Raw genomic sequence first — 27,765 nt, 5'->3', positions numbered from 1 at the left:
CAAGTCAATAAGCATTTATTAAGTACCTACTATGTGCCAGGAACTGTGTTTGTTGTTGTTCTTTTGTATCACTCATGTTTAATTCTTTATAACCCCATTTAGGGTCTTCTTGGCAAAGATACTGGAGCGATTTGCCATTGCCTTCTCCAGCTCATTTTACAGATGAGGAAACTGAGGCAAACAGGGTGAAATGACTTGCCCAGTGTCACAAGGCTAATAAGTATCTGAGGCTGGATTTGAACTCATGAAGATGAGTCTTCTAAATTCCAATTTACAACTTTTTACACTGTACCATCTAGTTACTCCAAGAGCTGTGTTAAGCACTGGTAATACAAAAAGAGGCAAAAAGACAAGGAGCTCACAATCTAGTGATGCAATGAACTGGGTAATAAATCCAGAAACTCAGTACTGAAAAAAGAAAAATGGAATTCCTTGGGAAAATTATTAAACTATACTTTCTTTTAGAAGAAATACAATTCAGCTACCTTATACTTAGTAAATACACCTTATCAGAGAGACAACAGAAGTTATTTCCAGAACAGAAAATATATGAATAATATGTTTCAGGGAGATTTTTAAAAACTAAATCCAGTTGAGTTCCAAAAATCAAAATTGGGCCCCATTCCACCCTTTTATTGTTGCTACTGGTTTTGGAAAAAGTAAAAAGCCAATTCTGTTGTCTATCTACCCTAGCTCCAATAAATCCTATAAGAGGCATAGATGTGTTAAACATACTGTGGGAGTACAAGACTCCCCAGTATTGCCTGAACCAGCTTAAAATGTAATTGGGAAATATTTAACAAAATAAATAAAAACACAATAAAACATAAATAATATTACATTTTGAAACAAAGTCAATATGCAGCTCACAGGGATCTTGACATATGGATTAGTGGTCCATCTCTATATGATTCTGACACCACTATCTTTGACAATCTGGTTTGATTTAATACTTAGAGCAAATATTTATTTAGTGGTTGGTAGGAAGTTTTCAAATGGAACCCAAAGTAGTTAGTTACATTCAAGTTTAATATAGATCAGAGTAAATTTTAGGACTTATATGAGAGGGAAGATAGCATGTAGATAGAACCCTAGACCTAACATCAGAAACCATGAATTCAAATATAATTTCTGTTATTAGGAGCAAAGAAATAACCATATGTCTATACCATTTCTAGCCTTGGAAACCGGATAAAATGGTCATTCTGAAATCTCCTCAAGAAGGACAGGAAAGTTTAGTTTATTCTGGAGTCTAGAGAGCCTCTCCCCAAAATTACCAGAGATATTCTAGAGATGCCCGAGTAACTTCTCCAAATTATAACTCAGGTCAGGAATAAATCCTTAGCATGATTGATACATACAACTACATTTGCCCACCTTAGTCATGAACCACTTAAATAATAGCATATGCCCTAAGGTCAGTAGGCGAATGGGAAGATCAAATGCTTTATCCCTGAGGACAAGAGTAAAGGGTATTAAAATCATAAAATAGGGATGGAGAAGGGAGAGTAAAAGGGAATCTTGCCACCACCACCCCATTCTTTAAAAAAAAAAAAATGACATGAATTTGGATGCCTTTAATATTTTGGAAATTATCCCTTATACCTATATAGCAGCCACTAGTTACCACGATATAAATTTGATTTTCCAACAATAAGGCAATTTACTACCCCCTAGTGGGTACATAGTCCTCAGAGAAAGGACTGACATTGTTATCCGATTCTCAATAGATTCTAAATTGACCAAATTAGAGGATGCTTGAGGTAGAAAGAATAAAGAAGTGAGAACTCTTCCCCCCCTTTTTTTTCTTTTCACTTCAGAGAAGTAATAACAAGGAGGTGATAAATATAACCATATTAAATGTTAATAAAGCAGGACTGATGGTGACTCAGAATTAGCTACCAGAGCTTCAATGGAAAGAGGTCTAACTCTCCATCTTTGGGTGATAGGGAAGAAGGACCAATGACCTGAGAGACTTCTGATTTCTTTCACTTTTACAAAAATGTGGATTTTTCATAGTCTATGTCACTTAAGTGGTTTTTTAAAAAAATGTATCTTTTCCTTTAGCTTTTAATAATATAGTTGTTTATCTAATACTTACATGCCTTTGGGAATTGCAAACAAGAATTTTGTTTAGTCTAAAAAAAGAAATCAGTTAAAGCCAGGGCAGGAGGCCATGTGTTAAAGTACTATCTTACAGGCTACATTTTTGATAATCTAAGGATGAAAGTTTGTAATTTTTTAAGTGACTAGTCAACCTGTCTAAGATCTCTAAAGAAAACTGATGGTTCATGGGATTAGCTTCTGTCTTTTTCCAGAAAAATAAAGCTGCATTCTCCTTTACTGACTTTTCTACCCTATGCTTCAGATTCCTCTGTGAGAATTCTTCTTTGGAGAACAAAGTCATACTATAAAAGTGAAGGGAAAAAAAAAAGAGAGAAAAGGAGAGAAGAGAGGAGAAGAGAGGAGAAAAGAGGAAAGGAGAGAGGAGGAGAGGGTTGAGGAGGTGAGGGAAGAAAAAAGGAAAGAAAAGAAATTATTTTGGCAATATGCCTTGTATTTTTATGAATTCCCACATAAAATTAAATGAAACATAATCTGTTCCCAAATATGGGATCCCAATTTACAAAAATGAAGCTCACAGGGCAGCTAGGTAACACAGTGGATAGAACATAGACCCTGGAATCAGAAAGATCAGAATTCAAAATTGACCTCTGACTCTCAATAGTTGTATGACCCGGGGCTAGTCACTTAATTCTGATTGCCTCTAAAATAAAAAAAAAAAAATTTAATGAAGCTCACAATAATCTTACCTACTTTACCAAATAAGACTGAATAAATAATACAAAACACCTTAGCATATTTGGTGTCAATATCATTAACTCATTATGAGTTCACAGTTGAATCCTACTATAAAAATTTTAATCATGTGAAACTGGTTTTCTGATTTAGAAAAATTAACCAATTGATTTTTAATTTAAAGTTTCTTGCCATTATATAAGTAAGAGAATATTTGAATATTAAAAATAAACATGGTAAAGTTATTCTGGTATAGCAACACCCTTTTTAAAATTATGGATCAGTAAACAATTTGAAAACCTGTTAACAGAGAAAGAGATTTCTCATTTTTCTAATTACAAAACATCCCAAGGAATGCATAGTAACCCCCTTTCCAGGAGAAGGAACATTTTATGTTCTTACATACCCAATGTGAGAATAGTAGGATCATAGGAATTAGCTCACCAAGAGACCACAGAGGTCAGCTAGTACAACCCACTCATACAACCTACTCAATTTATAGCTAAAATAGCTGAGGCTGAAGAGGGCAACTTACTCTAGGTCATGTGGGCAATAAGAGATAGGCCTAAAATTAGAAAGCAAGCCTTCTGAATTTAAACTAGTTCTCTTTCTCCTTAGGCTGCAGCCTATCCTAAACTTGGTTTTTAATAAACAAGAAGACTTCATTACTTAAATAAAAGTCATAAAATCACAATATTAACTAAAAGAGCTTTTGCTGTTTCATCTGTTCTTGAAATTCAGTGACCCTGATCAAGCCGGTGGAAAACAAGTCAGTTTTTGGATCTGGAAAGATTCCTTCATACTTTGTTCATGGGAACCATTCAGTATGAGTCATCTACTTACTGGACAGTAGAAGAAAATGTGTTCTGTAATTCCCCCTCAACAATACAGGAAGATATTACCTAAAAGTTTCCACTAGTGATTTTTGCCTTAATACAGAGTGCCCAGGAAATTCCTAGGATAGACTATAGTTTAAGACTTTGGGTACATGGGATCTAACCTTTTTGAAGATATTATTTGTGTGATAAGTGCCATGTTGTAATCTGAGCCAGTTTATGAGCTTTCCCTACTGATACTTTCATCTACATTCAAGAACAATATTTATTCACTGACAGAAAAATGGGATATGAATATATTAGAGTGGAGAATCAGGGATGAACTTTTCTGCTGTCTGGAGCAGGATCTGTTATAGAAGTGGGCAAAAAGCTTTTCCCTAGATCTCCTGTAAAGAAGGGGAAAAGTGGGAAAAAGAAGAAGAGGAAAAGATAAAAATGTATTTACATGCCTTGTTTCCTTTCAAAATTCTTCATTGCTGTAATTGTAACTCTAAGGTGTCTCAGATAATCACATTCTCTTAGGCTTAAGTGTCTCTTGGGAAAAATAACACACTGGAATTGGGCCATTATAGGATGAATTTTATATGTGAGGTCTATAATTCATTTGGAAATGTCTGAACATACTCAACCTAAAATGAATAATTTGTTATTTGGAATAATAATCTCTTGAATAATATTACTGGATTATATTCAAGTGGACTTACAAATAAAACCTAAAAGTTATCCTAGCTATGATCTTTTCAGGATTGGCAGCAATTAGCTCTCAGTTTTCTTTATTACTCGCCCAGGATTTTGATATTCATTCCGATCAAGGAGTTCTTTGCAGAACTGTGTTTTGACTTAATAGTAATGATATGTTGACCCTTGGTAAGATTTATTTCCATTGTGCATCTAGATATATCTCTAATACTTGGGTAATCTAGGTGAAAAATAATGTACAGTCCCAATATTGTCATAATATAAAAGCAGTAGGGAAATGCAGGATTAGTCTACTATAACTGCCAGAAACATTGTGCAAAATACATAGGTGTTATTCACATTGAAACTTAGCAAACATTTCATAGAATCATAGATGTAGGGGAACCTTAGAAGCCCAATGCCCTTATTATGTGTGTGTGTGTGTGTGTGTGTGTACATACAAAAATATATAATGAAGAAACTGAGATCAAAAGTCACACAGCTAGTACAGGCAGAGTTGAAATTTGAACCAGGGTCTCCGATATCAAATCCAGAACCCTTTTCCCCATGCTAATTTATAGCTTTAGAGAGCACTGAAAGTTTATGTAACTTGTCTATCGTCACATATCCAGTATGTATCAGAAGTAGAACTTCTAATTAGGTCTTTGGGGCTGTAAGATTTGCCTTTTCCCCCATGATGCTCTTTAGCAAGCAGGATCTTTTAGTTAACTGTGATATAACTTACTTGAATAATGAAGTCTCTCTGTATACAGTAGAAATATAGCACTTAAGAAATGGAATAAATTTAAAGAAATCATATGTTAAAAGTAATAATTTATCCATATTACAGCAAGTATTTATGGAAACATAATTTAATTAATCAATCAATGAACATTTAAGTGCCTACTAAATGCCAGGTACTACATTAAGCATTGAGGGTACAAAGAAAGGCAAAAAAGAGTCCTTGTTTTCAAAGAGCTCTCAATCTAATGAGAGACAACAAATGTACAAACTACATAGACATGTAAATAGGAAACAATAGAGAAAAGGCATTTTTAATTAGAGGGGTTGGCAAAGGAGTCCTGTAGAAAATGGGATATTTAACTTTATAATAAAGAATCACATATGGTATGATTTCATATTGCTATGGAAAACATTGATTTATTCATTATAGACATTGAGCATAAATATAATTGTATTCATGTTATTGTGTATAATGAGCAGCTTGGAGGCAGCAAGACCTGAATTCAAATCTTGCGTCAGACAATTATTAACTGTGTCTTTCTGGGTAAGTCACTTCACCCTGTTCTTCAGTTTTCTCATGTGTAGATGAGCTATTAAAAGAAAGAAATGATAAACCACTATACTATCTTTGCTAAGAAAACCCCAAATGAGGTCATGAAGAATCAGACATGATTGAAATGACTGAACAATAATAACAACAATACTCTGGATAATGCATCTTTTACCTCACAAACCAAAATGAAAGTTCAGTTCAACAGCATTTATCAAATTTATTACAATTTGATAATTGTAATTTATCAATTACATTTGATAAATTGTATTTATCAATACATTTGATCAACATAGCTCTTGCTCTCAAGGAAATTACAATCTAATCAGAAGGCCTAAGACATTTACCCAAGTAACTTTTGTGATAAGTGAAAAAGAAGTGAGAGGTTCATGAAGCTTTAAAGAGACAGCCCTACAAACACCATGGAAGAGGTATCTTCTGAGATAAGACTTCAAGGAAAAGAAGCATTTCAGCAGGAATATGAAGGGAGTTCATTCAACGCAGATAACCTGTACATAGATAGGGAGGAGAGAGTGAGATGACATCAGGAAAGGCTAAACATCAGTTTGACTACAATGCAGAACATGTAAAATGTAAACCTATTAAATCAGGCTAGAAAGGTAAGTTCTATCGAGATCATAGAGAACATTAAAAGGCTTGTCTTTTAAAATGAGAGCATGTCAGTTGCAAGTCTTTATTTAAAAGTTTAAATTGAAATAATTCCAGAGATTTCAATGATGTTTCAGATGGCAATGATTTCAAATTCACTTTTATCACAAAAAAATAAGATTTTTGTGGTAGCAAAGAATTGGAAAATGGTTAGATGTCAATCAACTAAGGAATGGATGAATAAAGTATGGTATATTAAAGTAATAGACTATTATTGTTGTATTTTAAAATGATGAACAGGTTGATTTTAGAAATGTCTGGAAAGATTTATATGAACTGATGGTGAGTGGAGCAATTAGAACCAGAAAAACATTGTACATAGCAACAAAAAGATTATGGGATGATAAACTATCATAGATTTGGTTCTTCTCAGCAATTTACTGATTCAAGGCAATCCTACTAAATTTTGGATGGAAAGTGCCATCTGCTTCCAGAGAGAGACCTATGCAAACTGAATGCAGATCAATGCACACTATTTTCACCTTTTTTCCCTTCTTTTTTTCTTTCTAATAGTTTTTCCCTTATGACATATTCTTCTCTCCTAACATGACTCATTTGGAAATATATAAAATATGATTGTACATCAATAACCTAAAAAATAAAATAAAAAGAACTAAACTCTATGCATAGCCTAGGGAAATTAGGATTTAAGATAAGACATGTTTCCTATCCTCTAGGACTTCGTAGGCTAATAGGAAAGAAAGGATAGGGAGAATGTGTTTTTAGTGTTATAAGAGATCCAAGAAGGGAAAGAGTTCTTCAGTCCAGAGGAATCAGAGAAGACTTCCCAGTGCAGTTTTCAATGTAATTTGTCAATTCCTGTAAGTAAAGAAGACATAGTCTGGAGAGAAAAAAATGATGTGTTAGTGATGTTTTAATTGCTTCCCATGAAAGATTATTTCATGACTCTTATTACTGAGTTTCTGTAAGTGACTAAGTATAAAAATACACTAAGACTCCTTCCTGGCTATTTTCAGTACTCCCAGTTACAACTATGCACCAAATATGGATAAGCACTGGATTATGCAGTACACAGGACCCATGCTGCCCATCCACATGGAATTTACAAATGTTTTGCAGCGGAAAAGGCTTCAGACTCTGATGTCAGTTGATGACTCTGTAGAAAGGGTAAGCACACAAAATCTACAAGGAGGTTTCCTCCTATTTTCTCTCCTGTGTCACCTGCCTTTTCCATGAAAGCTTTTTGCTTTTTCACATTTTCCTTGCATTTCAGGACATTAATTTGTGATACCCTTCCCATCTTCATCATGCCTCTACCTTTTCCACACCCCCCCCCATACTTTTCTATTTATGGTTCAAGTAGAATTGAGGGAAGTCAAGCCAGGCACAGCTTGAAGAAAAACAAGAAGAACATGTAACTAAAAGGGCAACAATAAAGTAATTTGTTTCCTTGATGCATCTTCAAAATGACATGTTACAGAAAGTTTTCTTCTTAGCCAAAAATTATCATGTGATGAAAATGTAAACATTTGAAAAAATGGCCCTTAAGTAAATTTTAAACATATTAATTTATTTGACTCCTCTGCCTCAGATGAACATATAGTGCAATTGATGAAGACAAGCAAATCAGTCAAATGGTGATTTTATCCTCCAGGGAGACAGAGAGTTCAATTATTAAGATTACTTAGTAAAATAGATATCTAAAGAAGCTTAAGAAATCATTTTATTAAAATATCAGGCTTAGGTGGCCTAGCTATATCATATTTCAAACTATTAAAAAGTGGTAATCGTCAGAACAAACTGGTGTTGGCTGAAATATGAGTGGTAGGTCAGTGAATAAATTAAGTACAAAGTACACAGTAGTGAATAATCATAGTGACCTAATGTTTGATAAACCCAAAGACTCAAGTTTTTGGCACAAGAACTCACCATTTGACAAAATCTGCTGGGAAACTGGAAAGCAGTATGGCAGAAATTGAGGTATAGACTGATACTATGTATCAATATCAAAATGGGTACATGATTTAAACATAAAGCGTGATATAATGAACAAATTAGGGAAGCATTAAATAATTTGATGACAGATATCTGATTAAGGGAAGACTTTATGACTGAAAAAAGAGACAGCATTAGAGGATATAAAATGGATAATGTTGATATAGTAAAGTGCTTTTGCACAGACAAAACCAGCGCAACCAAGATTATAAGGAAAACAGCTCAGGAGAAGGTCAACTTTATATCAAGTGTCTTTGATAAATGCCCCATTTGTCAGTTATCTAGAATTTAATCCAGTATATAAGAATACATCATTCCCCAATTGATAAATGGTCAAAGGATATGTATGAGTGACAACTTTCCAAATAAAGAAATCAAAGCTGTGTATAGTCATATGGAAAGATGCTCTAAATCTCTATGGACTAGAGAAATGCAAAGCAAAAAAAGTTATGAGGTACAACCTCACCCCTAACTAATTGATTAATATAATAGAAAAATAATATCGGAAGGGATGTGGGAAAACTAACATACTTTTGATTTTGAACTGATCCAAGCATTCTAGAGAGCAATTTGGAACTATCCCCCAAGAGCTATAAAAATGTGTATACTCTTTGATCCAATAATACCACTACTAGGTCTATATGCCAAAGAGATCAAAAAAGGGGGAAAAGACCTCTTTGTACAAAAATATCTATAACAGTTGTTTTTGTGGTGGCAAAGAATTAGAAATTGAGGGGATGTCCATTAATTAGAGAATGAGTGGATAAATATATGATTATAATGGAATGCTATTATGGTATAAGAAATAATAAACAAGATGATTCCAGAAAAACCTGGAAAAACTTACATGAAACTGATGCAAAGTGAAAGGAACAGGACCAGTAGAACATTGTACATAGTAATATCAGTATTGTACAATGAAGAATTGTGAATGACTTAGCAATTCAGTGATCTAAAGTAATTGCAAAGGACTCATGATGAAGTAAACTGTCTGCCTCTCAAGAAAGAAATGATGGAATCTGAATGTATATTAAAGCATACTGTTTTTCACTTGATTTTCTTCATAGTGTTTTTTGGGGGTTGTTTTCTTTTATAACATGATAAAAAAAAGGATATGTTTTTCATGATGCACATATATAACTTTATCAAATTATTTACTTTTGCAGGGCAGAGTGAGGGAAGGGAGAGAATTTGGAACTCAAAAAAATTTAAAAAGGATGCTAGAAATTGTTTTCACATATAATTGGGGGAAAATACAAAACAAAATAAAAAATAAGATAATCTTTTAGAGAGCAAGTCCCAATCAGAAATGCCAAAGTTTATATTCTGCTTCTGAAAAACACTAGACCCTACACTAGCCATTTAATATCTTCAGACAATTCTCTAAAATTATAAGTCATAGAATAGATACCGTTGTGTATTAACAAGAGGTATTTCCTCTTGGGAGCTTATTCTTATCAATGAAATCATAGTTCTGTCCCATTCCTCAACTTAACCTTTAAGAAACAATTTTTGCATTGTAACATGATAAGTTTTAGGAAAAGATTTAAGTATATATAACAGAAGTGAATAGTTCCACATATTATTGCCTTTTGTGATCTTCTTTACATGTTAACATGCACATATTGTCTAATGATTATTAAATTCTTAATGAAAAAAATTTTTAAAGGGAGAATTAAGTGGGAATAATTGTGGTAAAATCCTCTGGATGTCATATTATATCATTACATTTCACTTCTATTTTTCCCTGTGATATATTTCAGTTATATAATATGCTTGTGGAAACTGGAGAACTGGATAACACCTACATCATTTACACAGCAGACCATGGATACCATATTGGACAGTTTGGATTGGTCAAGGGGAAATCCATGCCATATGACTTTGATATCCGTGTTCCTTTCTTTATTCGTGGACCAAGTGTAGAACCAGGATCAATGTAAGAATTCTTCTGTTTACGACACTAGATATTATGCAAAAAGCAATTCAATGATTTTGGTTAATAAAAGTCTCTAATCTAGAAACATTATTATCTTCAGATTGCATAATTTAAATGAAAAGGATAATATGTTGTTTTTTTCAGTAACATTCAAAATAACTTAAAGAGAGAAAAAAGGTTACATTATTAACAATCAATCTTTGCATACCAAAAAGAACTCATACTTCTTGGTCTGTTAAGCAAAAAGGGAAAGGAAAGAAGGATTCATGACTGTGCAACAATCTCTCATTTATTTAAGTTCATAACAGCCTCTTTCCAATTTCTTGAAGTCTAGACTACCCACATACATACACACATATTTACATACATACATCTATACATATACATATATTTGTATATATATGTTGTAATATCTATATCTCTTTATCTATAGTTATATCTATTTATATCCATATACATGTATGTGTGTGTATGTGTAGTAAAATGTGAATTATTTGATCAACACAGAGCAGTCTAATGAAAATAAGCACTGAATAAAAAACAGAAGACATGGCCTTAAGTTGTCAATTAGTAAATGTTTATTAAATACCTAGTATGTACTTAAATTCTATGTAAACTTGAGTGAGCTAAAGTATCTCTGTCTCAGTCTCCCCATTCAGAAAATGAGCTAAAAGGAACCCCAAAGATAATCTAATATGGTCCCTTAATTTTTCAAATCATGAAATTATCAGTTCTAGATTGATAGATAACCAAGAGACCTCAGAAGTTTAACTCAATGTAAGAGCTGAAAGAAGTTCAGGGAAATTAGGTGTCTGGTCCAAATCTCACAGCAAGCACAGATAGAATGAGCGAACAAGACATTGGAAGGTCTCATGACACAAAACCCAATGTCTATGCTACTATATCAAGCTGCATTCCTTAGGGGTTGTGGATTTAAGCGATTTGTGTTTTGAGAATTTGGAGGTATGTCTGGTCTTTCTCAAAAGTGAATCTTAGACTCTCTGTTTGAGAAGTAGAATAGGAGAGCATAGTATTCAATTTTGAAAGTCTTTAGTTATCTTTTGATGGAATCTGACAGCTGTGTTTTTAAAAACCCTTACATCTGTAGGAAAAACCTTTGACTCAAAGAATTTTGAGAAGCCAGTACACATCCTGTGAAGGCCATATGCCTGACCTTGTCTAGGCTGGTATCTCCTTTAGACAATGGTATTAATGAGGTCATGATCTCTACTTCTGATCCCTTTGTGGATCAGTTAGCTTTGCTCTGTTCCACAGCTACAGAGTTCAATCCTCACACTAATCAAATGTTTATAAATATCTCTCCTTGGCACAATGGGGTCAAAAAAAGAACATATGGATAGGTAAAAGTCAATTTTTCATGACTTCACATGGTTATTGTAAGGATCAAATGAGAAAATATATGTAAAGCATTGGTGTCAAACTCAAATATAAACTAATTTCTAGAGGCTTCAAAATGACTTAAAAAACAGCAAATTACCATTATTTTTATTTTTATGTATATGTTATATATCATATTATGTTATAATAATATATAAATAATATAAATATTATATGTTACATTTTAATTTATTAATAAATTATCATTTTTATTTATTTCATAAAATATTTCCCAATTGCATTTCAGTCAGGCTCTGGCCTCAGTCTGCTAGTAGTCTGACACTTTATAAACCTTAAACTACTTATATTGTTACTTCTAAACTCTTAGAAAAGTACTCTAAATTGTATGTCCTCTTGAGGGGAGGTGAATGGATTTCTCCTCTGACTATTCCTTTGCAGAGTATCTCAGATTGTGCTGAACATTGACCTGGCTCCCACCATCCTGGATATTGCTGGGCTTGATACTCCTCCTGATGTTGATGGCAAGTCTGTCCTCAAACTACTGGACCTAGAAAAACCAGGTAACAGGTGGGTCATTATCCTTCCCTACAGCCAGTTTCAGTATACACTTGAGCCAACCCACCATGGCACAGAGAAAAAGTCTAGCAAAACAAGCTCTTTCCATCAGGATCACCACAAACTTGGAATTTCTAAGCTGTATGTGAATAGTACATTTATAAAGTTACAGTTACGGTCCATATGAAGTGAGAGGTGCTTCTTTAAATAAACTGTTAATACAACTCCTTATAAAGAGGCTTCCAGATGCCAGCTGTAAATATTATTATTTTGCTTTCAGGTTTCGAACAAACAAAAAGACCAAAATTTGGCGTGATACATTCCTAGTGGAAAGAGGGTAATTATTGGCTTTGGGGTGCTGATGGAAAACATTCTTAGTGGTTAAATCTACCTTTTGGGTGCTTTTCTTTCATTTTCACTGAACAAGCCTGCAGATTTTGTAATTCTTAGTCACAAGGTTAAATAATTTCTAATCCTTCTCTGCTGACCAGCAAAGCAAGGTGGATCCCTCATTACAGCCTTCCTACATCTGAATTTTCAACAATGAATTTTTATAATATGGGGCCTCAAACTATTCTTTGAGTTGAACTTTTTTCCACCTGTAGCATTTTATTGGGAAAAAAGTAAATCAACTTTTTTAAGCAAAAGTGACCATATCACTTTTATAACACAAACAAATCCATGTTTACCTCTTCAGTTGCATTCAAAGCCCCATTTCCATTCTATCAGATCCTGTTTCTTTAAATCACACTTTTGATAACTAAAATAAATTTCCAAAATACAATGGAGATTTATTTATAAAAACACTGATTTCTACGCATTCAATTCTATGCTTTGCCTTTTATCATAACATCAATTCTCACAACTAAAAGATATTCAAATAATCATTTAGCTTTTCTGGCTTTATAACCTATAAAACCAAACACTGGGGATATAAAGATTTTAAAAACTGTTACTGTTTGGAAAAGGTGACTCCTAGTAGAATCTTTGCCATCCCAGAAAGTTTCTTGGTAATTCTTGATAGTTTTCATTCAAGCAGCTCACCAAATGCTGAATTTGTCAGTACTTTCTTTTTCAGAGAGCTTTCTCTTAAGTTCCTTCTTGCTGAAAAGTAAGGTTATAGGGTGGGCAGGGATCATTGAAGGTGGGGAAGACCACTTCTCTAATGCTTATCCCTTTATATCAAAGCAAATTCCTACGTAAGAAGGAAGAACCTAGCAAGAATGCCCAGCAGTCAAATCACTTACCCAAATATGAGAGGGTCAAAGAACTTTGCCAACAAGCACGGTATCAAACAGCTTGTGAACAACCCGGACAGGTGAGTGCAAAAGAGTATTACTTGTATTCATTAGTACTTTGTGGCAAGGAAAATGAAGACCTCACTCTCCTCCCCCCATGCCACACCCCCAAGAAAATAAGCTTTAAAAATAAGGAAATTCTAATTCAGAGTTTCTTTTTGTATTTTGTAACTCCCTTTGGCAATCTGGTAAGGCTTGTGTCTTTATTTCTTTATAAAATATTGTTTAATTTTTCTATTATCAATCATTTTTTTCTTCTCACCTCCCTCCCCATTAAAAAAACACAAAGAAATTTAAAACCCTTATAACAAATTGCATAGTTAAGCAAAATAAAATCCCATATTGGCCATAATCCAAAAATGTGTTTTTCATTCTGCATATTAGTCCATCATCTCTCTGAGAGAAGGTAGGCAGCATTCTTCAGCATCAGTCCTCTGGAATCTTGGTTGGTCATTGTATGGATCAGAATTCTTAAAGTCTTTCAGAATTATTTGTTTTTACAACATTTATATTAAGTTATAAATTATTATCTTGGTTCTCTGCATTTCACTCTATTATTTCATAAATACCTTTCAAAATTTCTCTGAAAATGTCTTCATTTCTTATAGCACAATAGTATTCCATTACAGTCATATACCACATTTTGATCAATATTCCCCATTTTATGGGTAGAACTTAGTTTCCAGTTTTTTTGTCACCACAAAAAAACTACTATATGTGTTTTTTAAAATATGCAAGAGCTTCTTTACTTTTTAAAAAGCTGTTGGGTAATATAGACCTAAAAGTGATATCACTAGTTCAGAGAACATATATAGTTTCATAACTTTCAAGATATTATAATCCCAAAATGCCTACCAGAATGACTGGACCAATTCATAGCCCTAGTAACAATGCATCTATTTTGCTTCAACTCCTTCAACATTTATCATATTCCTTTTTTCTCAGCCTTGCCAATCTGATGGGTATGAGATAGGACATCACTTGTGTTTAATTTTCATTTCCTCAATTAGTAATGTGTTGCATTTTTTCACATAGCTAGAAAGAATATCTTCCCTAGAAAATTACCTGTTCATATTATTTAACCATTGTAAATTGGTGTGTGGCTCTTACGCTTATCAATTCTTTAATATATCTTAGAAATGAAACTTCTCTCAGAAAATGGTGTTGCAAAGATTATTTTCTCCTTTCAATTATTTCCATTCTAATCTTGACCATATTGGATTTGCTTATGCAAAACTTTAAAAATTTTTGTAATGAAAAGTGTCCATTTTATCTTCTGTTATCTCTCTTATGTGTTTAAATTTTTCTTCTCCTGAACATAAAGCTGAAAAGTAATTTCTTCTTTGTTTCTCTGATTTGTTTATGATGTGACCTTTTATATCCAGGTTACTTACTTATTATCTTATTAAAGCTTTGAAATGTTAATCTAATCCTGCCATACTACAGTCCAGTTTTCTGAGTAGTATTTGATAGTGAATTCTTACCTCAGTACTTGGGGTCTTTCTTTTCATTGAACAATAGGCTACTAGATTCATTTGTTTCTATATATGGTATATTTAAGTTCTTCTACTAACTGATCTCTCTTTTTAAAAACAGGTAACAAATTGTTTTGGTAAATTATTTCTTTATAGTATAGTTTGAGATCCGTTGCTCCTAGGCCCCTTTTATTCCCATTTTTGCTCCTCCAGATGAATTTCATTACCATTTTTTTTCTATAAAGATCTATAAAGTAATCCCTGGGTAGCTTGAATCAATTTAAATATTATTATCATTTTTATTATGTTGGCTCCACCTACTCATGAGCAAATATTATTTCTCCAATTATTTAGGTCTAAATAATTACAGAATATGTTTTTTTTAATGATTAAATAAAATACTTAAGATTACCAAGTAAACCAAGTATATTGAAATATTAGGGGGTTTTTTAACAAGCATATGACTCACCCCACCTGCTGCCCCATTAGGAATTTTCTATTCTAACATATGTGCTTACATAGCATTATCTTCAGTAAAACTCACATATGACTCTTTTATTTAAAAGATTTCATATGAACTTTATGCTTAATCATATAATCATGCCAGGCAAGTGATACCATATTACAAAAGCAACATTATATTTTTCTATGAGATGAGGTTGACAAAAATAGCTGCCAATGATAGACAGGAGGAAAGAATGAAGGTGCTCATTGGTGCCCGAATTTCCAGAGAATATATGAAAAAGATTGTATTTGTGAATGATTTGAATCTGCAATTTCATTGATATAGGGAAGTGATGGTGAGAAAATCCTTTCTTACCAAAATAGGCCAGTAATTGTTCTGCAATTTTCAATCTTAGAGAATTTCTTGGAGCCCTAAGAGTTTAAGAAATTTCACAAAATCATATTTAATAAAGTGTCTGAGGCAGAATTTTGATATAGTCCTACTGACTCCAAGACCAGTATGCTATCTCTCTTCCATGCTGTCCTGAGGAAAAGAGCAATATTATTGAAATATATCATCACTGAATCAAGAATACTCAGATCATCAGAATACTGTTAAAGTGATACCAAAAAATGATGAAATAAGTACCCCCCCATGAGGGATTGGCATGGAGCTACTCTAATCAAGTATTGCTTTAATTAATAAGTTTTTGAAACTGTCCACTGTGTTCCTGGCACTTTACTGGGTTCTGAGTTTACAATTACAAAAGGAACACCATCTCTACAAGCAAGAAGCTTACATACATTTTATTCTTTATTTTCTTTTTTCATAGTATTTTATTTTTCAAAATACATGCAAAAACTAGTTTTCAACATTCACCTTTGCAAAACTTTGTGTTCCAAATTTTTCTTCCTCTTTCTCCCTTCTCTCTCCCCAAGACAGTAATCAATCTGATATAGGTTAAACACTACATTTAATTCTAGCAAGATGAAAATGATCATCAAGTTTCACTGGCTAAAAAGCTACGTTGTAATCAGGATTAATCTTTATTTTCACCAAGCTTGATCCATATTCCAAGGCTGAAAAGCTAACACATTCAAATGATAATGCCTGCGAGTGTCAGAAATATTTTTATAAGAGTTTCACTACATTATTATGGAGGTAAAACAACTCCTGATCACCTGTGTCTTTTCAACTACCTTGCCCCATCAAACACCACCAATAACTACACAAAACAGCAGCAGTTAAGAATATAAAGGAACTGGTACCATTAAGTATGCAATTTGACCCCCATGAAAATGTCTACATTCATTGCATATTTATTATGAGTTATTTCTTCACAATAATCAATTGTGTTTCTATCCTGCTCTCTATTATTACATGCCTCTTGCGCACACGACTGGCTTTCTTTGAAGTCATTTAAAGTTCTGCAACTGAAATAGATCCCCTTGGGGAAAGGGAAGGGAAACTCAGACCACATAGAATTCAGTTAGATCATACATCTTAATTTTCAGGTAATTTAGATGAAGGCTTTGACCTAGTCAATGCTTTGAGTTTGAGATCTTCAGATATTCCTCTTGGTAATTAATAGTTTTTGAGAGGAATCTTAAATATCCCATTCCAACCTCCATTTCATGGATTCAAAAACTCAAAAGTATCTGCCTAACAACATGTAACTACATCATGATAAAACCAAGATTAGAGCTCATTTTCCCTTACTAGGTATCCCCTCTTTGGAGAGAAAAGGTACCCCTCCTATTATTAATCTAATTAAAATAATAAGACCCTAATATTTTTAGTTTCTAAAAATCTCTAGCAAGACTACTCTTTAAAGAAATCACTTAACACTCAACTTTAAGTGTTCTCAGTACCAAACATTAGAAATTTTGTTTTATGAGCCAATTTCTGCAAGAATAGTAATTTACTGTTATTCAGGAGTTTGTAATGTGCTGTGTTAAATACATCTCATGCAAATTCATGTTCTCGTTACTATTTTAGTGCACTAAGTGGTAGGCATTATCATCATTTGGAAACAAGGTATAGTACCTATATTCCAGCATGTAATTCTGCAAATGTCTCCATATGCCTGGTGCTGAAATTTTAATGTGTACTCTAAAGCCCAGCTGTGCTTTTAAACCAAACAGTAGTGCTCTGCCATCACCTTCCCACTAGCCAGCTGAATGTTAACTGTGTTGTAAAATTTATTTTGCTCTTTTGTAATTTCTTTCCACTCTTGTTTTTATCCTATAAAATGCTTTAATTTATTCTTGATAAAAATTTCCCTCTGCTTACTTTATTTCATCATAGATTGATCCAAATTCAATTTCAGTGGAAGTAGTAAAGCCTTATTGGTGTTTCCTTTGTAGAATACTAACTCTGTGCAACAAAGGGGATTGCATGAAGGTTATCCTTACAGGACTTCTAAAATGGATCAAATTTATGCTTTAGCATAAACTGAAGAATATACTCAAATTGCCTCCAGCCTATAGCTACATCAGAGCTGCAGAAATCTCTGTAGAGTTGCTGTTGTTAATCTAACCGCTGCCTCTACTAAGTCATTGCTCAACCAGTTGCGTGGGGTCAGAAACTATCCAGAACTTCAGTAAATTTTCCAGCAGTTCTCAAGTCTTAGCTGAGGTTGCATTTAAAACCTAAGACATAGACCCTATCCTACCATTCAGTTTTGTAAGAAATTTTCTTTTGTGATTTCTTATAATAATACTCTATCCTGGTAACTGAATTTTAAGAGAACATCTTTTCTGAGGATAAGCTTTGACTGGGGACTTCCATGGGTTTATTCTCTTGGCTTCTGTATTTACAGCTGGTTTATGTCTTGTTTCCACTCCTCCTCCTCCTAACATACTGCCTTCATGCAAAGGACATGTTATTGGCGGCAACTCAGTCACCTCCGATCTCCTTGTTGGTACTTGCTCTTGTATGGAGGAGAAATTGACAGCACCATTCTTTTCCCTGCTAATCCCATAAGGGATAATCCCATGACTCATTAATATAGGTCCCCTCATGCCTGGCCACCTGGGGGCTGTTTAGTAGACAGGAAGCCATATCATGTTATCTACACCACCCTACCTGTCATTTTCATTCTTGAAAAAAACCAATAGAGAATTAAAATGTGCTAGAAATCCTGAGGTACTTGGCACTGATCCCAGACTGTTTCAATAACACAGAAGCAATGGGACAGGAAGAGTAGTTCAGACAATATGTATATATGTGTTTGTATCACCTCTATAATCCTGAATCTACCTTGGAGGCTTCTGGGTTTGAATTCCTATCAATCAGTCACAATGGGACAGTGAACTTTTTTTTTTTTTTTTAGCACTTATATATACATAGAAAAGCTCATTTTGTAGCACAAATCCCTTTTCAGTATAATAATGTCAAAGCTGGGAAGGATTTTTAAAATTATTTCATCTTTACCTTGTAGATGAGGAGGAGAGGTAAACTAGTTCAAGGTCATCTAAATAGCTAACAACAAAATGAGCCTTAAAAATAGATTCCCACTTATGGGAGCATAAATTTAGAGTTGGAAGGAACCATCAAAAGCCACTCTTCAAATTTTTCTTAGTTTATAAATAAGGAAATTGTGGTTCAAAAAGGTTAAATAAGTTACCAAGCAGGATTGGAAAAATCAACACTTTCTCCACAATCCCACTCCATCTCTGCAAAGGTGATATAAATTATATTTTCTTTTTTCGATTTTAGAATGCAATTTTCCTAGCTTTTCCTGTGGATTTTAGCTTCTATGGAACCGACTTTGGGATTTCTTACATAGCAATCAAAATGATTATGACTATTTTCCTCTTTTTTCAGAATTTTAGGATCTCAGAATTAGATTGTTTTCAAAGACTGGATAAACAATTGTCAGATATGTTGTAGAAAAGATCTTTTTTTTTGAAGTGTCACTTGGAGTAGACTGACACTGAGGTCTCTTCTAGCACAGAAATTCTAGGATTCTAAAGATACGGAAGAGATATTAAACATCATTTTGTTCTTCCCAAAGGTGAAGGTTCTTTTCTACAATATACTGAAACGTGTTTAATCTAGCCTTTCATTGAAGAATTTCCAGTGAGGGGAAATCAACAAACAATCTCCCAAGTCAGCCCTTTGCACATTTAGATAGCTCTTACTGTTAGGATTTTTTTTTCTGAAGTCACATGTAAATATACCTCTCTTCAACTTTTACTCATTGCTCCTAATTCTACCCTCTAGGAACAAAAAAACATGCCATAGGGGAAAGAGCATATATTCAGAGAAATTCAGCACATATCTTCCTCACCTTTTTACTTATGTGATTGTGAGCAATTCTCTTAATCTCTCTGACTCTGTCTCCTGATCTATCAAATAAGGAGTTTGGATTAGTATCTGAAGTCTTTTACAGTTTTATGAACCTATGATCATACAAACCTAAATTGAATCCCAATCCTACATCATAGAATTTTATTTTTAGTTGAAGACAACTCTTATCCTTTGCCAAGGTCTTCATTGTCAGAGATGATATTGTCTGAGGGATTTCTGGTTTAAAAATAAAAACAATTTATGGAATACTTAATTCCCTGAAACATTTCATTGAGTACTATTATTTTGCACCTCTCTAAGATATTTCTTGGTGTTTTATAGTACTATTTAACCCTATATGATGAAGTATTAAGCATTTAAACATTGTATATAAATTTTCCCTCTGTTCCCTGAGATGTAATTCTTTTAATCCCAAGATTGAACTGACTTGAACTCAAGACCCCTTTAGCTCTCAATCACCTTCTATAGTTCTGATTCTGTCTGTAGGATACAAGTTATTACTTCCTTGAAGTCTGTCTTATTAAATTCTTTTTTATGGGGTGGGAAGAACATTGTTTTGGTGATTAGTTCTGTCCAACTCTTTGTGACCCCTTTGGTGTTCTCTTGGCAAAAATACTGGAGTGGGTTTGCCATTTCCTTCTCCAGTTCATTTTATAAATAAGGAAACTGAGGCAAACTGGATTAAGTGGGTTGAGTTGTTATTTTTTGTTGTTGTTGGGTTTTGTTTTGTTTGTTTGTTTATTTGTTTGTTTTTTTTTTGGGGGGGTGGGCAATTGAACTCAGATTCTCCTGACTCCAGGGCCAGAGGGCTAGTGCTCTATCTATTGTGCCATCTAACTACACACCCCCCCCCCCAGCATTTTGATGGCCCTTCCTAAAATGTGATGCCCAACATAAAATACAATATCCCACTGGTGACCTGGACATAGTGACTCATTAAGTGAAAGTTATTAAAGAGGAGATATTTCTGAATATGGGATATCCATTTTTGTAATATCTAGAAATCAGCAAACGCTTAAAAGTGCCTACTCTGTGTCAGTTCTGTACTATATCCACTCACATTTATGTAATAGATGCCATATCTTCTTTTGATGAGACATCAAGATGCTTTTTATTTGGGTTTGTTTCAAGTGACTGTTATCATAGGATATCAATGATTTCTGTTTGGAATTTAAAAGGAGTTCAATGATCAGCCCGGCTGCATTTAATAATGTAAAGGAAGTTAGAATGTAGCTTGTTGGGTGTTGTCTCATTTGGCTCTAGGATCTGTGTTCTCATGCAACAATGACTGTACATTTGTAAAGGTCAGTTTTATTACCAGCTGCAGAGCATGAATAAAAACACATAGACCCAAAAAAGCTGGCTGAAACCAGGAAAATGTTGGCCAGAAGTCTACAGCCTGATTCCAGACCTTTACCGAGCTCTAGTTAAAACTACAATGTGACACATAGATATTTCTCTATGCTCTGACTGCTCTGGCTTTAAAGAAGGAACTCAGCCTTACCACATCCACACCCTCAGTCTCCTTACTGGCAAACGTATTCACTCCCCTTTCCATCCCTACGTTCACATTGGTTGCCCTGTCTGATGCTCTCTTCTCTGCCTTCCCTATTTTCATTTTTTTAAAAAACAAATGTTTATTAATATATTTTAATATCACCTATACTTTCCCCTGTAGCCTTTTTTTTCCTACCTCTTCCCAGTGGGCTATTTCCTATGCTAATGAATGCTTCTTCTTTTCAAGACATAGGTCAGATTCTCTTCTGTCAAGGTCTCACTCACCTTCTGTAGTTCTGTCTATAGCACACAAGTTATCACTTTCTTATAGTCTTTATTATTGTATTCTTTTTATATAATGGGAATTTATATATTGCAATGGGAATATGATTTGACATATTTCAGGGATCCTCAAACTACAATCCGCGGCCCCGCGGACCAGATGCAGCAACTGAGGATGATTATCCTCCTCACCCAGGGCTATAAAGTTTCTTTATTTAAAGGCCCACAAAACAAAGTTTTTGTTTTTACTATAGTCTGGCCCTCCAACAGTCTGAGGGACAGTGAACTGGCCCCCTATTTAAAAAGTTTGAGGACCCCTGTATTATATAATGGGAAGAACACTAGAGTCAAAAGTTATAGTTTTGGTGATTAGCTCTGTCCAATTCTTTGTGACCCCTTTGAAGTTTTTTTGCCAAAGATACTGGCATGGTTTGCCATTTCCTTCACCAGCTCATTTTACAGATGAGGAAACTGAAGCAAACTGGATTAAGTGACTTGCACATGGTCATACACTAGTACTTATCAGAGGCCTGATTTAAATGCAGATCCTCCTGATTCCAAGCCCCATGCTCTATCCACTGAATCACCTTGATACCAAATCTTAGCTCTACCACTTACTATGTTACGACTTACAGGCAATCTCCTTAGCTCTCATGGGCCCCAGTTTCCTCATGTGCAAAATGAGTAGGTTGGACTAAATATTCTTTAAAGTCCCTCCTAATCCATAGTCTACAATCCTATGATTTTGCATGTATTGTTATGTCCTAGAGGACACAAATCATGCAAGTTTTATACTCCTATTCTATGGCTAAATACTCAATGGAACCCTTACTCTGATCTTATAACTTTAATATTTAGAGCTTAAAAGAACACTAAAGACCAAGTCCATTTCTTTCATTTCACTATGAGGAAACCAAAGTCCAAAACAGGGTAGGGCCTGCCCATAATGCCAAAATAACCACAGTTAATAAGTAGCCATGTCAGATATTAAACCCAATTCTTTGACCTCAAAATCCATTGTTCTTTCTGTTATTAACACATGGCCATTTTAATCTAGATTTTTGTTTTCTGTATCTTAATCAGTTTTTCCTGATATAATGCTTATAAATATGAGTCTTCTATTGGTATTTTATAGCTACTTTTTTTAATTTTAAAGAAAAATCTCAATTAATCTGCTGTTGTCTATCTCTTTTTTAAAGTCTAACTAGGAATTTTAAATATTTTTTTCTCATAGACACACATAGAATTTAGAGGCCATCTGATCCAATTTCTTCATTTTATGGATGAGGAAACTGAGACTTAACAACATTAAATAAGTCTCCCAAGGTCACTCAGGTATTAAAGTGACAAAGCAGGATTTGAACATGGGTCCTGTGGCTCCTCTTTCTAAATTAACTATAATTTGCCTGCACATTTATATAACATTCAGAGCTCCATCTACTTTAGTGCCTCAGTTTTTTCCCAGGCCTGACATTCGTATTAAGGAGTAATATAATGGAATAACATTTCCTGCATCATGATAGTGAAAGGAAATGGGTTTGAGTGCTAGGAGACCTGCAGGGAGCTATGAAATCCCTAAATCTCCATGTTGCAAAGGAGATAATTCTGATTTCAGAGACTGTGGAAAGTAAGGAAGCTTTGGAATGGAAGGAATCTTAAAGTTCTTTTTTTTTAAAAATTAAACAACAGTGTAGTCAAGGGATCTGGCCAAGAACACACAAGTAGAAGCTGTAGAGCTGGAGTTCAAAGATGATACAAATCAAGAAAGGTATTATAATAGATTTCTACTACATGCATGAGAGGGAGTATTTTTTATTAAACTGTGAAATCTGACTTTCAGTATGACCATGAAATAAAAAGTAGTTAAACTTTCCTGGGCCCCAAACCCCAACCTATAAAGGATGACCATAGATGATTAGCCTGGTCAATACTATAATAATCAGCATGGCAAGTACTTAAGATTTATGTATTGTAATCAGAGATTGTCTCTATTTTTTCCATGTCTGACCCAGATTCCAAGGCTGAGAAAACAACTCTCTTCTCTCAGCTGAGTATTTTCACTGACTGTCCTCCTCATATCTTGAATATTCCCTCTTTTTATCTCTACTAACCTGCTTTTGAAAAGGCAGGCTTCTTTCTTGGAGGCTTCCTACAAGCATCAGCTAAAGTCCTACCTTCCCTACCTTCTCCAAGCAGCTTTTCCTAACTCTTCTTAATCTTAGTGCTTTCTTTCTGAAACCAACCCCCAACTTGCATGTTGTCTCCCCACTGGACACTTGCTCCTTGAGAACACAGACTGTTTTTGCCTCTTTGTTTGTCCAGTGTTTATCACATAATACCTAGCACATAGTAGGTACTTGATAAATGTACCAGCAGTAGTAATCATAGTAATTGTCATTTTCACTGCAGTAGTGGTGGAGGTGGTAGTGAGTAAATGACAAGTATATATATATATATATATATATATATATATATATATATATTTAAAGTTTCCAAAGGGCTTGCCAATTTACCATTTTAGCAACTTTTCTTCCTGAGACTACATTGTCCACTAAATTAGGTTAGAGGCAACTAGCACTTATTAAACATAATTTATCCCATTTCATTCTGTTGGCAAAAAAAAAAAATTAACAAGTGTAATTATATGCTTTAAGAAAATGAGGAAGCAGAGCAGTTGAATTATCAGTCAGTAGCTAGGCAAGGGCAAGACTCCAGTTTTTCTATTTGCTTAAATATTGCTTCTGTAATTTGTATCAAATCTACACATTAGTCAAATTATGAAATAAATATCAATACATTGACAAAAATCCATATCTCTATCTATAGATGAAGTATCATTTTTGGCTCAGTTTAAGCAATACTTAATTCAATAAAAACCCAACACAATGAGAGAATTTTGGCAAGATTTTGAGTTGTAATGACGGTGTAAGGATCCCAACATGTTTGAATGATGACCTGACTGATAAAATGCAATTGAAAGAGACCTGAGTTATAAGATATGGATAAAGAGCATGGACAAAACTCCAGAGGCTTTCTAGTATATCATCCTCATTTTATAAAGGGGAAAATCTGATGGCTGGGGAAATTGAGACCTGTGGCTTACCCAGGATCACATACATATAGTAATCATCAGAAGGGGGATATGAGACCAGGTTCCTTAATTTCAGAGTCTGCATTCTCTTCACTGAGATCAAAAATCAAGTCTAGAAGTCCAGGATTGGGGAAACATGGCTATCCAACACTCAGCCCACATTTGGAATATTTTGTTCAGTTATGTTGGCTGCCATTTAGAAAAGATGTTGTCAATCTGGAACATTCCCAGAAGAGGGCAGCCAAGATAGTGAAAGAATTATAGACCAAACCACTCAAGGATGACCTAGAGAAAAGAAGAATTGCAGCTGTTATAATAGAAATATTCTCATGTGGATTAGGGATTAAAGTTTCTCTGCGTGGTCTTCCAGGTGAGAGCCAGAAATAGTGAGGCGAAATTACAGAAGAGAATTTAGCTTAAAGTGACTGAAACATTCTAATAATTAGAATTTCTCATAGAGAATAAGTTTGGGATGAGAGTGAGTTTCCTCTCACTGGAGGTTTTTGACCAGAAGAAATCAAATGGCCACTTGTTAGAGTTGTTATAGAAAGCATTCTTATCTAAGCTGAGATCCTTTTGCAACTGTAGTTTTATGATTTTTTAAGATATTTGCAAGGAAATTTGGTATGGTTTTATAAGGAAATTTGGTGTATATTTTTAACTATCTTTGATAATACTAAACCATTCCTACATCCTGAAAATGGAGTTCTGGGTTTTCCTATTTCTGTTGAGGGCACTTCTGTCCTTCAGAAGTCATTCCACCTTCAAATACTCTCAAGCCTTTCCTCTCAGTAACTCTACATACCCAATCGACTGCAAAGTCCTGTTGATTCTATGAGAATATATCTTGTATCGACTCTTCATCTCCATGCAGGTCAACCACTTTAATTTAGCCCTCTTTACCTCTCACAAATTCCTTGGCTTGGCGATTAACACCCTTCAGAATCTGACTCCAGCCTAAATTTCAAGGTTTATTTCCTATACCTCTCCTTTATGTCATCTAATCTCTAGAAAGAGACATAGTTGTGGTTCCCTAAACTCAGTACTCCATCTCCTTTCCTGTACCTTAAAAAAAAAAAACTGGTCCCTACCCCAAACATAGAATTTGCTCCCATACATCTCCTTTTAGAATCTTTATTTTACTCCAAGATAAGATCATGTGTTACTTCCCTTTCCTGACTTTTTCTGATCCTCCCTTCCATCTATTTTTAATACTTTCTCCCTTCTCATACTATAATGAACATATATAGTAGTTTATATTCATTTGCTCCTCCTAATATAAATTCTTTGTGGGGAGGGACTTTTTCTTTCATTTTGTTTTTAGACCCTCTAGAATCTAAAATGGCACTTGCACATGATAGGTATTGTTACTAGACCACAAAAACTGTCTTCCTAGGATAATCCTCATGTCTTGTTTTCTAAACAGTTTGAATATGATAAATCAACCAATACACAAATATTATATTGTGTCATATATAATAATGTCACATATAATATATATATATATTATATGTTTTACACTCTCATATCACTGTGTAGGTGGGGAAGGAGTATCAAAAGTCTTAATATTAAAATACTTTGTAAATGTGAGCTCTTCATGTATTTAATGATAATAACTGAAACCAAAGAAAATAAGTTTATTTACTACTGCTTTTTCCAATTTTAGAAAAGGAAATATTTTACCCACCTGTGCAATTGTTTGTAGAACATTAATGATAAAAAATAATAATGGAATAGTAACTTATCCCAGTATACTTCAAGCTGACCTTCATCAAAAAGTTAAAATAACAAGATAATTTTAAAAAATACATGCTCTCTCCCATTTACCATGAGCTCCAGTCTAGGTTGAGAATATAAAATTTAGAAAAATTAAACATGGATGAAGTATAAAAACATATCTCAGAGATATTATGGGGTCAATTCCAAACTACTGCAATAAAGTGAGAATTATAATAAAGTAAATCACACACATTTTTTTTTGTTTTCCAATGTATTTAAAAGTTATATTTACACTATAGTGCAGTCTAGTAAATGGATAATAATGCTATGCCATTAAAAAGTACATAACTTGGAGGCAGCTAAATGGCACAATGGATAGAGCACCAGCCCTGGAATCAAGAAGACTTAGGTCTTTGAACTTAGGTTCAAATCTAGCATTGGACACTTAACACTTACTAGCTGTGTGACCCTCAGCAAATTACTTAACCCCAGTTTCCTTGCCAAAAAAAAAAAAGTATATACTTTAAAAATATTTTGTTGCCAAAAAAAATTCTAAATATCTTCTGAGATTTCAGCCAATCATAATCTTTTTCTGGTGCAAGGTCTTTCCTCATTGACATCTACTGACTTATCAAGATGGTGGTGGTTGCTAAAGGTTGAGATGACTGTGGCAATTTCTAAAAATAAGACAATGAAGTTTGCCTCATTAACTGACTCTTCCTTTCACTAAAACCCTTAGATTATAGGGCTATTAACTGGCTTACTTTCAATATTGTTGTGTCTCAGGAAATGTGGAGGCCTGAGGAAAGGGAGAAGGAGAAGAGTCAGTGGAGCAATCAGAACATATACAACATTTATCAATTAAATTTTGCTTTCTTATATGAGGCGTGGTTCTTGGCATTCCAAAACTATTATAAAAATAATATCAAAGATCATTGATTACAGATCACAATAACAGATATAATAATGATAAAAATTTTCAAAATATTACAAGAATTACCAAAATGTGAGAAAAAGACATGATGTAGGCACATGATGTTGGGAAGATGGCAAAGAGTTGCCTTTATTTGACAGAGTTGCCACAAATATTTAGTATATAAAAAAATTAAAATTTAAAAAATCAATATCTGTAAAATGCAATAAAGCAAAACTCAATGAAGTGAGGTATACCTTTACGCAATAAGAAATTAAGTATTAAAGATAAAAGGATAGGAGGAAAAGGGACATTAAAAATTATTCATGTAACCCATTCATTTGAACAAGGAATCAATAAATACATTATACAGATGAGAAAATAGATATCTGGACAGATAAAGTTTTTTTCCAAGGTCACCCACAGTCAGGACCAGAACCCAGTTATCCTGGCTGTAAGGCTCATGGTTTTTCCATTGTATCATATAAAAAGGGATTTCAAAAGTCAAAGGATCACTTATTCAATTCAACTCAAGTCCATGGTGATATATATATATTTGGATATTGCTCATCATCTTTACTTATATTCCCTTAGCCTACAATTTTTTAGGGGATGAAATGCATTTTATTGCTGTTGGCTCATTATC

The 27,765-nt window shown here is 33.9% G+C and overlaps 1 protein-coding gene across 3 annotated transcripts in view; it reads left to right on the top strand.

Moving 5' to 3' along the window:
* The window catches only part of SULF1 (sulfatase 1), a 196,098-nt gene that overhangs the window by 142,396 nt on the left and 25,937 nt on the right, over positions 1-27,765 (top strand). For all 3 annotated transcript variants that reach the window (XM_023495970.2, XM_031946284.1, XM_031946285.1), the window contains 5 exons: positions 7,254-7,404; positions 9,996-10,171; positions 11,969-12,097; positions 12,366-12,422; positions 13,274-13,403. In XM_023495970.2, coding sequence (XP_023351738.1) covers positions 7,254-7,404; positions 9,996-10,171; positions 11,969-12,097; positions 12,366-12,422; positions 13,274-13,403 — 643 coding nt within the window. The remainder of the gene's footprint in view (positions 1-7,253; positions 7,405-9,995; positions 10,172-11,968; positions 12,098-12,365; positions 12,423-13,273; positions 13,404-27,765) is intronic.

This window comes from Sarcophilus harrisii, chromosome 1, assembly GCF_902635505.1.
Source record: "Sarcophilus harrisii chromosome 1, mSarHar1.11, whole genome shotgun sequence".
NCBI classification, from domain to species: Eukaryota; Metazoa; Chordata; class Mammalia; order Dasyuromorphia; family Dasyuridae; genus Sarcophilus; species Sarcophilus harrisii.
Note: the sequence above shows the minus strand (reverse complement) of the source record. Positions and strands in the feature narration are given on the sequence as shown.